This window comes from Muntiacus reevesi, chromosome 10 (assembly GCF_963930625.1).
Source record: "Muntiacus reevesi chromosome 10, mMunRee1.1, whole genome shotgun sequence".
Taxonomy (NCBI): Eukaryota; Metazoa; Chordata; class Mammalia; order Artiodactyla; family Cervidae; genus Muntiacus; species Muntiacus reevesi.
In genome coordinates, this window is record NC_089258.1 from 9,603,254 (window position 1) to 9,617,103 (window position 13,850).

The window sequence follows — 13,850 nt, forward strand, 5'->3', positions numbered from 1 at the left end:
CAGAATGGGAGAAAACAATAGCAAATGAAGAAACAGACAAAGGATTAACCTCAAAAATATACAAGCAACTCCTGCAGCTCAATTCCAGAAAAATAAATGACCCAATCAAAAAATGGGCCAAAGTACTAAACAGACATTTCTCCAAAGAAGACATACAGATGGCTAACACACACATGAAAAGATGCTCAACATCACTCATTATCAGAGAAATGCAAATCAAAACCACAATGAGGTACCATTACACGCCAGTCAGGATGGCTGCTATCCAAAAGTCTACAAGCAATAAATGCTGGAGAGGGTGTGGAGAAAAGGGAACCCTCTTACACTGTTGGTGGGAATGCAAACTAGTACAGCCACTATGGAGAACAGTGTGGAGATTCCTTAAAAAACTGGAAACAGAACTGCCATATGACCCAGCAATCCCACTGCTGGGCATACACACCGAGGAAACCAGAACTGAAAGAGAAACGTGTACCCCAATGTTCATCGCAGCACTGTTTATAATAGCCAGGACATGGAAGCAACCTAGATGTCCATCATCAGACGAATGGATAAGAAAGCTGTGGTACATATACACAATGGAATATTACTCGGCCATTAAAAAGAATACATTTGAATCAGTTCTAAAGAGATGGATGAAACCATTATATAGAGTGAAGTAAGCCAGAAAGATAAACACCGATACAGTATACTAACACATATATATGGAATTTAGAAAGATGGTAACGATAACCCTATATGTAAGACAGAAAAAGAGACACAGATGTATAGAACAGACTTTTGGCCTCTATGGGAGAAGGCGAGGGTGGGATGATCTGAGAGAACAGCATCGAAACATTTATATTATCAAGTGTGAAACAGATCACCAGTCCAGGTTGGATGCATGAGACAAGTGCTCAGGGCTGGTGCACTGGGATGACCCAGAGGGATGGGATGGGGAGGGAGGTGGGAGGGGGGTTCAGGATGGGGAACACACGTAAATCCATGGCTGATTCATGTCAATGTATGGCAAAAACCACTACAATATTGTAAAGTAATTAGCCTCCAACTAATAAAAATAAATGAAAAAAAATCATAAAATAAAAAAAATAAAAATAAAATCCAAACCAAAAAAAAAAAGGAAAGGCAGAGGAACCAGAGATCAAATTGCCAACATCCTCCGGATCATCAAAAAAGCAAAGAGAGTTCCAGAAAAACATCTACTTCTGTTTTATTGACTATACCAAAGCCTTTGACAGTGTGGATCACAACAAACTGTGGAAAATTCTGAAAGAGATGGGAATACGAGACCATCTGACCCTCCTCCTGAGAAATCTGTATGCAGGTCAAGAAGCGACAGTTAGAACTGCACATGGAACAACAGACTGGTTCTAAACAGGAAAGGAGTATGTCAAGGCTGTATATATCATCACCCTGCTTATTTAACTTATATGCAGAGGACATTATGTGAAATGCCAGGCTGGATGAAGCACAAGCTGGAAGAAAGATTGCCAGGAGAAATATCAATAACCTCAGATATGCAGATGATACCACCATTATGGCAGAAAGCAAAGAAGAACTAAAGAGCCCCTTGATGAAAGTGAAAGAGGAGAGTGAAAAAGTTGGCTTAAAACTCAACATTCAGAAAACTAAGATCATGGCATCTGGTCCCATCACTTCATGGCAAATAGATGGGGAAACAATGGAAACAGTGACAGACTTTATTTTTTGGGGTTCCAAAATCACTACAGATGGTGACTGCAGCCAGGAAATTAAAAGATACCTGCTCCTTGGAAGAAAGGCTATGACCAACCTAGACAGCACATTAAAAAGCAGAGACATTACTTTGCTAACAAAGGTCTGTCTAGTCAAAGTTTTTCCAATAGTCATGTATGGATGTGAGAGTTGGACCACAAAGAAAACTGAGCACTGAAGAATTGATACTTTTGAACTGTGTTGTTGGGAGAAGACTCTTGAGAGTCCCTTGGACTGCAAAAAGATCCGACCAGTCCATCGTAAAGGAAATCAGTCCTGAATATTCATTGGAAGGACTGATGTTGACACTGAAACTCCAATACTCTGGCCACCTGACAAGAAGAACTGACTCACTGGAAAAGACCCTGATGCTGGGAAAGACTGAAGGAGGGAGAAGGGGATGACAGAGGATTAGATGGTTGGATGGCATCACAGACTCGATGGACATGAGTTTGCGTAAGCTCCAGGAGTTGGTGATAGATGGGGAAGCCTGGTGTTCTGCGGTCCATGCGGTCGGAAAGAGTCGGACACAACTTAACAACTGAACTGAACTGAACAAGAGTGCAAGTACTAATGTTAGTTAGCATCATTAAAAAACCTTTTATTAGCCTTCCTGCCAGCAATGCAACAATAACTTTCCTTATTTCACAAATTCCTACCTATACTTCCACAAGTATAAAATGGTACAGCCACTTTGGAAAATTCTTCAGTAGTATACCAAAATTAGATCATGATAATGACTGTACGACTCTGTAAACAGTCACATTAAATTCACTAAACAGTACACTTAAAAAAAAAGTTACATTTAAAATAGATAATATTTATAGTACCTGTAAATTATACCTTGATAAAGCTGTTCTTTAAAATATCACAACGGCCTCATTCATAACTGTCAAAAAATGGAAACAAACCAAATGTTCACCAACAGGGGAATGAATAAACTCATTGTGACATGTTTACACCACAGAACATATTTAACAATGGAAAGGAAAAGAACTAGTGACCCACAACAACATGGATGAATCTTCAAACATTTTGCTGAGACCACAGAATAACATACTGTATGCTTTATTTTAAATAAAGAGGCAAGGCTTATCTATGACAGTAGAAACCACAAAAGTGGTTGCCTGTAGGAAGCAGGGTAGGGCATGAGGAATGACAGGGATGATACAGAGGGAATTTTCTGATGTAATGAAAATGTTCTTTATCTTAATAGAAATGTAGGTCATATAACTTTACATACGTGTCAAAGCTGCACACTTAAGACTGGTGCATTCTACTGTGTGCAAATTATACTTCAATTAAAAACAAATCTAGTTTCCCACTGAGTACCTGTTTCCTATCTGAAGAACGTGTCATTTATAAACTGACAAATACAAATGCATTTGTTGTCAATTTGTTTCATATTTCTAAGTGCTCCAAGCCACATTTTAGAAGAATAGCCTCCTAGCTTTAAAGTTTTAAGATACCTTAATATACAGTAACATGCAAACCTCAAAAGGCTCCATCTGCATGTTATTTCTCTTTTCCACACTTGGGTGCTCTGAATTTATTCCAATTAAAAAAATCTAAATAATGGTGTTCTATCTATAAGCATAATATTAAAAATTAATGGGATAAGTCTGTCTTCTCTCCCCTAGAACAGACCCTGACAGACTCAAGTTTTGAATATGACTTGAAATAACTATTTGTTAAACCTTTACTATGCAATTAGCACTATGCTACGTATTAGCTACTCTTTTGGAACTCACAATTTACTACGAAAGACAAAAACTATCACACGATATAATAATAAAAATAATAATTAAGCACTGTTCTGAACATGTCAGAGATGAAACATACCAGTAAAGCATGAAGCCACTTCTTCCTCTTTTATTAATGGCAAATATAATTAACTGATAGTGGCACTTTTTCTTGCTGAGCAAGGATGCAGTCTCAGAATTCTTCTTAATATTGAGCTCCATGAAGACCCTAACAATGTGCTTGAACTGGCAGAGCAATTGTTCACTGTTACAGTGTGATAAAAATACAGGAGCAGCAGTCCAAAAAGGCTAGAGAAAGTTTTAGTAAGAAGGCAGAACATTCATTCATCAATCAACATTCATGTGTCCACGGGGTCACCAAGAGTCAAGACACGACTTAGCATATGCACATGCAGGCAAGCACGCACACACACACACACACAGTATGAAAGGAGTTAGTGCACATGTGCGCGCGCACACACACACACACAATGAAAGGAGTGCACGAGCGCACACACACACAATATGAAAGGAATTAGTGCACACATGTGCACAAACACACACTATGAAAGGAGTTAGGACTACCAGAGAAATTAAGGCAGTAAGATATGATCTCAGACTTCCAAAAAACCAAATTTTAGTGAAGAAGCAAAACAGTGATAAAACAGGATGTTGAGTGCTATCAAGTATACACAGGATGTTTGGGCATCTAAGTAAGACCATGATGAGGTAACTTTTCCAGGAAAAAAAGTGACTCTTTGGCCAAGTTCTAAAGCATAGTTAGCCAAATAAAGAAAGATGGAGGTGTGTGACATCACCAAGATGGTGACATACGTTGTTCCTGATTTCACACTCGCTTATAAGAACTAACAACTACTCATAGACAAAACACCACTGAGAAAGATGGAAGGAAAGAATACATGGGAGGCAAGATGAGAAAGTATAGCATGTTCCGAAAAACTCTAAACACGCTTGCACAGCTTGACCCAGAGTCAATCTTGAAACATGAGGAGGATTTTAATATGTAGTAAGAGAATGACAATAGTTGAAATACCACTGATTTTATAAATTCTACCATTAAATTATTACTATATGCATGTATTCCTGAAGCAAAAAGTTAAATAACAGCTCTAAAGAAATAATGAATCAAGGAAATAATTATTAATAGCTACTAGCCTTAACCCTAACTTTATATTGACTCACAACACTTGAACCCACTGATCAATTTTGAAAATAAACCTTTAAATGCAGAAAAGTCTTTGATTTACAGTAAAGTTTCAGAAAATAGAAAATTTCCATACACATTTCTCACCCAGTGTCCCTTGTTGATAACTTCTTACATTATTGTGGTACACTTCTTACAACTAAGGAACCATTATTGCCATATTACTATAATTAGACTCCACACTTTATCTGGATTTCCCTAGAACTAGTTTTCTCTCATGTTCTTTTTCTGTTCCAAGATCCTATCCAGGATATATTACATTTAGTTATCCTGTCTCCTTAGCCTTCTCTGAGCCATGACATTTTCTCAGACTTTGTTTTTTATGACCTTTATATTTTCAATCATACAGGTACAATGGTCAGTTATTTTGTAGAATGGTCCTGGATATGCATTTGTTTTATGTTTTTCTCAAAACTAGACATGCGTTTTAGGGGGAAAAAACCACAGAGGATTAGGCCGTTCTCATCACATCAAGGATACATACTACCAACATGATTTAACACTAATATTAACATTTATCACCTGGTCAAGGCTGTGTTTGCCAGGTTTCTCCAGTGTAGTTACTTTCCCTCATTTTCTGCAGTCTACCTTTGGAAGCAAGTTATTAAATACATCCCACACTCAAGGCAAGTGGAGAAAGTTAAGCAAAAGCAGATGTTTTCCTGTAATACTCTTGCATTTTCTATGATCCAATGAATGTTGGCAATTTGATCTCTGGTTCCTCTGCCTTTTCTAAATCCAGCTTGAACATCTGGAAGTTCTCGGTTCGCGTACTGTTGAAACCTGGCGTGGAGAATTTTGAGCATTATTTTGCTAGTGTGTGAGATGAGTGCGATTGTGCAGTAGTTTGAACATTTTTTGGCATTGCCTTTCTTTGGGATTTGGGAATGAACACTGACCTTTTCCAGTCCTGTGGCCACTGCTGAGTTTTCCAAATTTGCTGGCATATTGAATGCAGTACTTTCACAGCATCATCTTCGAGGATTTGAGATAGTTCAGCTGGAATTCACCTCCACTAGCTTTGTTCATTGTGATGCTTCCTAAGGCCCACTTGACTTTGCATTCCAGGATGTCTGGCTCTAGGTGAGTGTTCACACCATCATGGTTTTTATATGGGTCATGAAGATTTTTTTTGTATAGTTTTTCTGTGTATTCTTGCTATCTCTTCTTAATATCTTCTGTTTCTGTTAGGTCCATGCCATTTCTGTCCTTTATTGTGCCCATCGTTGCATGAACTGTTCCCTTGGTATCTCTAATTTTCTTGAAGAGATCTCTGGTTTTTCCCATTCTTTTGTTGTCCTCTATTTCTTTGCACTGATCACTGAGGAAGGCTTTCTTATCACTCCTTGCTCTTCTTTGGAACTCTACATTCAAATGGGTATATCTTTCCTTTTCTCTTTTGCCTTTAGCTTCTCTTCTTTTCTCAGCTATTTGAAAGGCCTCCTTAGACAACAATTTTGCCTTTTTGCATTTCTTTTTCTTAGGGATGGTCTTGATCACTGCCTCCTGTTCAATGTCATGAACCTCCATTCACAGTTCTTCAGGCACTGAAATCTAATCCCTTGATTAGATTTCTAATCTATTTGTCACTTCCACTGTATAATCGTAACACATTTGATTTGGGTCATACCTGAATGGTCTAGTGGTTTTCCCTACTTTCTTCAATTTAAGAATTTCCCTAATTTCTTCAATTTCCCTACTTTCTTCAATTTCTTCAGTTTAAATATCCAAGTCCCCAGAAAATTAGTAATACATCCAATAGCAGCAGAACATAACTTTTGTATATTTTTAATACATATCATAGAAAAATGTGAGATACATATTTTTGTGACCAATTTCTTAAAATATTTATGTAGGAAATAAATTATAATTAGACTGCATTTACAGATGTTTACATCTTAATCATCAAGATTACTCACATTGAATTTTATTACATATCAAATTATTTAAAAATAGATTAAAAAAATAGATCAATACAACCCTAAAACTATAATGAAATATAAAACATGTTATGTCACATGTTTGTTTAAATACCACTTGGGTTAAATATATTAAATAGATCCTATCAGTCTGCTTTTTTTTTTCCTTTCATGTCAGTGAAGAAAAAAGAGCAAGCATAAATAGTTCATAAAAATTATCTTTCCCTCCACTAATAGTTGCCAGTACTATCTGAAGAATATGTGTTATCTGCTTTATCATTTGCATAAAAATACCCTCCCAATAAATCAATGGACTAAAAAAATAATGACATCAGTCCAAAAGTACACATTTTCCACTTCAAAACACACAATTAATGTGTGTGTGTGTGTGTGTGTGTGTTAGTCACTCAGTCGTGTCCGACCCTTTGTGATTCCATGGACTGTAGCCCACCAGGCACCTCTGTTCATGGAATTCTCCAAGCAAGAATACTGGAGTAGGTAGCCATTCCCTTCTTCAGGGGATCTTCTAATATATAATACTCAGTCTATATTTGTAGTCATCTAAATTATAATCTAAAAAAAGTGACAGTGGTTTGTAAATAATGTTAAAAGAATTTCAATCATCTGTTTTAACAATGAGTTTTGTGTTTGTGTGCACAGCTGAGGACTATATTACTAATATAGTTACAGAGTTATACAGATGTGGTATTCTTAGAAACGGATTTCATTTCCCTGACCTGTCAAGAAGATATCTGAAACAACAAAAATAGTCAAAACTATGTATGTATTCTACAGTGAAATCAAGAAACATCTGACTGTTGAAAAAATCAATTAATGGAATTACTAACAAGAAAACACACATGACACAAAAATAATGAAGCCTTAGATTATTACCTAAAGAAGTCAAAAGAACATTTTATTAGTACCTTCCTCAATATTAGAAAGTATTTTATAGAAGAAGTATCTGCCAATGCTAAAAGGTTTATAGAGACTGTATTAGTCTTAACAGAAAAAAGTGACCAAAAACACTAGAAAAGTATGTGTAGGCTGCTCTACCCTCTAATGGCAAATGATAAGAGAAATATATGACCAGGTTATCCACATGTATAAACAATAAAATCACAGCTTACCTCACAATTTCTATAATTCCAAAATATCCTGAGCCATGGTTTCAGGATTTTTTTTTTTAAATAAAGTTTGAAGTATTATACCACTTTTCCCTAAAATTTTAAGCTTACATGTGGTAACCTTTAGACACACAATAATTAGGATGCTAAAGTCAAATGATACTATATTTCATGCAAATAGTATTTTTATTCTACTGTATTGTACTTTATATTATTTTAACTGCAAGACAAATGATTGAGTTTAATTACTCATGACAAACATGGGCTATCCTTTAAATGGCTATATCTCAAAACAAACTTATAGACAAACACTAAAGTACTACTCTTAAAACCAACAAATGTTTTCTAGAATATAGATGGTTACAATAACACTTACCTCAGTCTTTTTACTAATGTGATCTGTAAACGAAAAAAAAAATGGTGAGACTTCATTGAAGGACATTAACATATAAAATATTTCAATATGTACAAAATATTTAAACTAAGTTATTAAAAAGAATTTCAAAATTATAAGAATTACACCAGGCTTCACTGGTGGCTCAGCAGTAAAGAATCCACCTGCATCCCTGAATCAAGAAGATCCCCTTGAGAAGGAAATGGCAACTCACTCCAGTATTCTTGCCTGGGAAATTCCATGGACAGAGAAGCCTGGTGGGCTGCAGTCCATGGAGTCACAAAAGAGTTGGATGTAACTTAGCGACTGAACAACAACAGTAAGAGTTACAGAAGTCATTTGGGGGTTGTCTGGGACTCACATCAGATTTACTTTTCTAGGGATAAGATGTTAAAATTTACCATATAATTACTAATTTGCTCAGCTTAAGGACTCATATCCCACTAAATGCCACCCATACCAAGGGGTACTATTAAATTCTAAACATTTGAATTCCATATAGTTTAAATTTGTTGTTTCACATAAATTTTTTTTTGGGGGGGAGCACTTGAAGGGAGGTAAACATGTCTAAATTCAAATCACAGGGTACTCTTGGTGTAAAGATTGTACAAACCACTGCCTTTGTGGAATAAAAGGTAGAACAGTGATGTGTGTCCTGTAAAACTATTAGCTAGGTTTTTTAAATTTTAAAACTACATATTATAGTGATGTGATAAAACTGTGAAAAAAATCCTAAAAATTAATGTATATTTATGTTGACACAACTATATCGAACTTAAACAAACCATTGACTTAGTAACAACACAGTATTTCTGGGAAAAGATTACAAGGAAGACACAGAGAATCCACACAGACAAAAGGTTGAAACTAATAGCTAGCAAGTGTTCTTATTTAAATTGGAGATGATCAAGGTATCTAATATTTAACAATGCTTCTCAGGCACAGTAGAAACTTTCCATTCTCAAGGACTAAAAGTAATTTAACAGCATAGTTTCTTATGAGAAATCTATTTGCAAATCTAAAACCTGGGTCCAATTCTCTAAAGCATCCACTGATCACAATAGAGTCCATAAACCCAGTAAATCTCAAAATCATAAATTTCAGGTTAAACTACCAAATCCTGATAGGCTACTCAGTCATTCTTCTTGCATGTTCTACTTATTATTCAATGTGAAGCCGGGGAAGAACCATGATTGTGTTTGTCATGTTTTGAAATAGTTGTGCAGCCTGCCTTTAACAATATCATACTAATATCATTCTCAATTCATCTAATAAATTTGTATAGCATTTAAACATATGAAAAATAAAGTTTTAAAAAACATTCTTTTCATAGCTTTGCCTAGTTTATAATGACATAACTCATATAAAATCATTCTTACTAAAATTGGAAATTTAACATGTATCTGTTCTTTTAACCCCAAAACAAAATGACTTAATCAGAAAAGTCGGCTATAGGAAAAACTTTCCTCATCCTTAAATGTAAACAATGCAATCCTCTAAATTTATTCCTAGCTTCACGGACTGCAAGGAGATCCAACCAGGCCATCCTAAAGGAGATCAGCCCTGGGTGTTCATTGGAGGGACTGATATTGAAGCTGAAACTCCAATACTTTGGCCACCTCATGCGAAGAGCTGACTCATCTGAAAAGACCCTGATGCTGGGAAAGATTGAGAGCAGGAGAAGGGGACAACAGAGGATGAGATGGTTGGATGGCATCACCGACTCGATGGACATGAGTTTGGGTGGACTCCGGAAGTTGGTGATGGACAGGGAGGCCTGACGTGCCATGGTTCATGGGGTTGCAAGAAGTCAGACACGACTGAGCGACCGAACTGAACACACAGACAGGCTTGCTTCTAAAAACAGTGAATTTTTTTTTTTTTTATTACTGTTATGGTCTTACTAATCCTCATGGACAGCTTCCCTGATGGCTTAGATGGTAAAGAATCTGCCTCCAATGCAGGAGACCTGGGTTCGATCCCCAGGTTGGGAAGATCCCTTGGAGAAGGGAATGGTAACCCATGCCAGTATTCTCTGCCTGCAGAATTCCATGGGCAGAGGAGCCTGGTGGGCTACAGTTCACGAGGTGACCAACGTATTAAGTTTAAATTCATACGAGTCAAACTGACTTCAAGATCAATGAACAAATAGCTGTTCATTTGGTCAGCAACTACTCTTATTTTCCTTTGAATATAATTCCCTGCAATACAGTTGGACTTTGCTGTTTATCTGGTCAGCAACTGTTTAGATTGGTGTAAGCATGGCTTGTTGTTATTTAGTTGTTAAGTCATGTCTAACTCTTTTGCAACCCCATGGACTATAGCTGACCAGACTCTTCTGTCCATGGGATTCTCCAGGCAAGAATACAGGAGTGGGTTGCCATTTCCTTCTCCAGGGGATCTTTCCAACCCAGGGATCGAACCCAGGTCTCCTATGTCTCCTGCACTGGTAGGCAGATTCTTATGTTTCAAGATGACTCAAAACTACAAATATCAATTTTTATTTTCAGTGAATTTTAGAAAAGGGGCAAATTCAAAAATACAGAAAGATAAATTCTTACTGAAATTTTATGCGGTTTTAATGACTGTGTTTAAATCACTTTATCCCCCAAATAGTTTATTTCCAAGCAGGTTTACATGTTTTACACTGCAAGAAACATATTAATAAAACAATCTTATTTTAAAAATTAGAAAGGTACTTAAACTTAAGTATACAAAGACTCAGAATAGTTTCTCTGGCTTAATAAATTTTGTACATATATTACCTTCAGATTGAAACTCTTTTAGTGATATTGTGAGAGGTTTGTCTTTTCCCTGATGAGTCTTTCTTTTGTCTTTTTTATTCACAACCTTTGACTGAGTCGATGCATTTTCAGCATTTTCATATTCCTAAAAAAAATTACCAAAAATAATTAATCTTGGTTTACACCAGTAAAATCAATTCACCAACATGCAATATGTTTCTTAGTTATATTTTTAAAGATAAGAGGCAAATAAAAAAATCAAAACAGAGGCTAGCCAAACTGTATAAAAAGTTACCTGTTTATGGATATACTTAATCTTTTGCCTATTAAACACTAAAATAAAAATTAAAACCTATACCTTGATCTGTAACTCTGAGTTGCTCATCCTCTTCTTCATTTCAGGACCAAACTTAACACAATAATCTAGGGTCAATTTCCTTTCTCAAACAAACTGAAATCTGGCTTCTGCTAGTTTCTGACACTAAAATTAAAGTCAACCTCCTGGTGGCTCAGACGGTAAAGAATCTGCCTGCAATGCAGGTTTGATCTCTGGGTCGGGAAGATTCCCTGGAGAAGGGAATGGCAATCCACTCCAGTATTCCTGCCCGGAGAATTCTATGGACAGAGGCTACAGTCCATGGGGTGGCAGAGTCAGAAACCAACGACCAACTCACACTTTCAGTTTTCTTTTTCAAAGCTAAAGCCAAAGACATTTTTTTTTTAAGCATCTCTTGATTTTCTCAATACACTTCTGTCTATGCTTATTTTTCTTTCACTGGTTTCTCTTTTCCCAACTATATTCTTTAAAATGCAGCTGCTGTTCACCATTATTCCATTCTTAACCTATCTTCATATCCTTTATACCTGTTGTTCCTCAAACTCAAAATTTAAAGTTCTACCTGATGACTTGTGTATGTACAGACAACTCGCAAGGAATATTCAGTAAATGTCTGCAAACTAAGCATGCTGAACTCCTAGTGAGCACCTTATTTAATGTCACCATCATTACACACTGTCTAGGCTAGAAACCTCAGTGACCCTTGCCTATTCTTCGTTTATATTTTATGTGCAAATTAGTCACTAGGTCTTGTTGAGTTTATCTCCTAAAGAGCTCTTAAATCTATTCTCTTTTATTCATCCCCAGCAGGGAAGTTCAGTTCAGTTCAGTCGCTCAGTTATGTCCGACTCGTTGCAACCCCATGGACTTCGTATTTTGTCATTTCCCTTGCCTTCTTTAACTTGATATTACAATACTCTCTAATTTTAGCCCCACCACTCATCTTCTACACTGTTACAGCATGAGTTTCTAAAATGAAAACCTGAAATCTGAAAAGTTAAAAATATTCAACAGCTCTCTCCCAACAAATTTATAAAAGTCAATCTTCTAAGTCTGCACACAATGTTTATAGTCTATTCTGGTGGCAGTATCTCCAGCAACTCTAGGTACTAAATTATAGTTTTTCAAAATGCTACTCTCACATGTATACATATAAGATACATACTCTCCTCTCCTTCCTTGAGAATGCCTTTCTCTTGCCTACTGATGACCCTTTAATATATCAAGTAAGACTCCTCTTTAAGAACCTTTTCCTAAGATATCCTGCCATCCTAAGATATCCTGTAACAACATGGATACACTGACCTTATGCTCAGTGAAGTAAGTTAGACAGAGAAAGAGAAGTACTGAATGATTTCACTTATATGAGGAATCTTTTTTAAAAAATTAAAGTCAAACCTATTAATAAAGAGTAAAATGAGTTACCAGGGGATGGTAAAATGAGACCAACGATGTTTAAGTATACAAACTTATAATGAGTAATAAATAAACCACAGAGATCCAATGCACAGTATAATGAATAAAAATCAATAATACTATATACTACAACACTATCATATGATAAATATCGCTTCACTGGCAATCATACTACAATATTCAAATAGATCAAACTAACACACTATACATCTTATATTTACATACTGTAACACTTCAGATTTATCAAATAAAAAAAGAATCCTTTCCTAAAATCCACCCCAATCAAAAGCAGAGAAAATTCTATCTTACTGAATTCCCACTGCAATGAAAACATAAAACCTCTCAATACTATACACTACAAATATATGTGTGTCTCTCACTTCACTCCCTCTACTAAATTCAATAGCTTGGACCATGTCTCTATCTTTGTACTGCATGCCTAGTAATTTTTGACTATTCAAAAAAATATATGGTGAATGAGTGACAGGAGAGAAAATGCCATCCCACACTTTAGCTATTATGAAAACCTTTAGGCTAAAATAATCAGTTATTTTATTGGAATATTGACTTAATATCTACATCAGTGTAATTACATCAAACTAGCCATTACATTGGAGAAGGCAATGGCACCCCACTCCAGTACGCTTTCCTGGAAAATCCCATGGATGGAGGAGCCTGGTAGGCTGCAGTCCATGGGGTTGTTAAGAGTCGGACACGACTGAGCAACTTCACTTTCACTTTTCACTTTCATGCATTGGAGAAGGAAATGGCAACCCACTCCAGTTTTCTTGCCTGGAGAATCCCAGGGACGGGGGAGCCTGGTGGGCTGCCGTCTATGGGGTTGCACAGGGTCGGACACAACTGAAGGGACTTAGCAGCAGCAGCAGAAGCAGCTAAGTGGCAGCCGCTGCCACCACACAGGGAAGGAGTCTGACCGTTCCCTGAGAATCTCTACAGTCCGGTAAAGCCTGTGCTTTTCGTTGCCGGCCTATGACTGCTGCAAAAAAACTGGCTGGGAGCATATTTTACCAATACCATCTACTCTACTCCTCCTCTATAGGTATAGCTGATCCTTTTAGCTTTAGAATGTAGATAGATATTTTACAACAAATCATCACTGTATGATAATATTCTATTTGATAAATTTTATCTTCAAACCGAGCAAGTCAGGAGGATTTTTCCAGTGTAATCTGAAAGTTCATTTAAATGATT

General features: G+C 36.5%; 1 protein-coding gene and 1 non-coding gene across 6 annotated transcripts in view; one reads left to right on the forward strand and one right to left on the reverse strand.

Annotated features, from left to right (window-relative positions):
- The window catches only part of GKAP1 (G kinase anchoring protein 1), a 94,523-nt gene that overhangs the window by 53,887 nt on the left and 26,786 nt on the right, over positions 1-13,850 (reverse strand). For all 5 annotated transcript variants that reach the window (XM_065947180.1, XM_065947179.1, XM_065947178.1 and 2 more), the window contains exons 6-7: positions 10,907-11,030; positions 8,124-8,146 (exon numbers count right to left, since the gene is read on the reverse strand). In XM_065947180.1, the coding sequence (XP_065803252.1) occupies positions 8,124-8,146; positions 10,907-11,030 (147 nt within the window). The remainder of the gene's footprint in view (positions 1-8,123; positions 8,147-10,906; positions 11,031-13,850) is intronic.
- Positions 10,064-10,135, forward strand: TRNAW-CCA (transfer RNA tryptophan (anticodon CCA)). The gene has a single exon. It is a non-coding gene; the product is annotated as a tRNA-Trp (tRNA).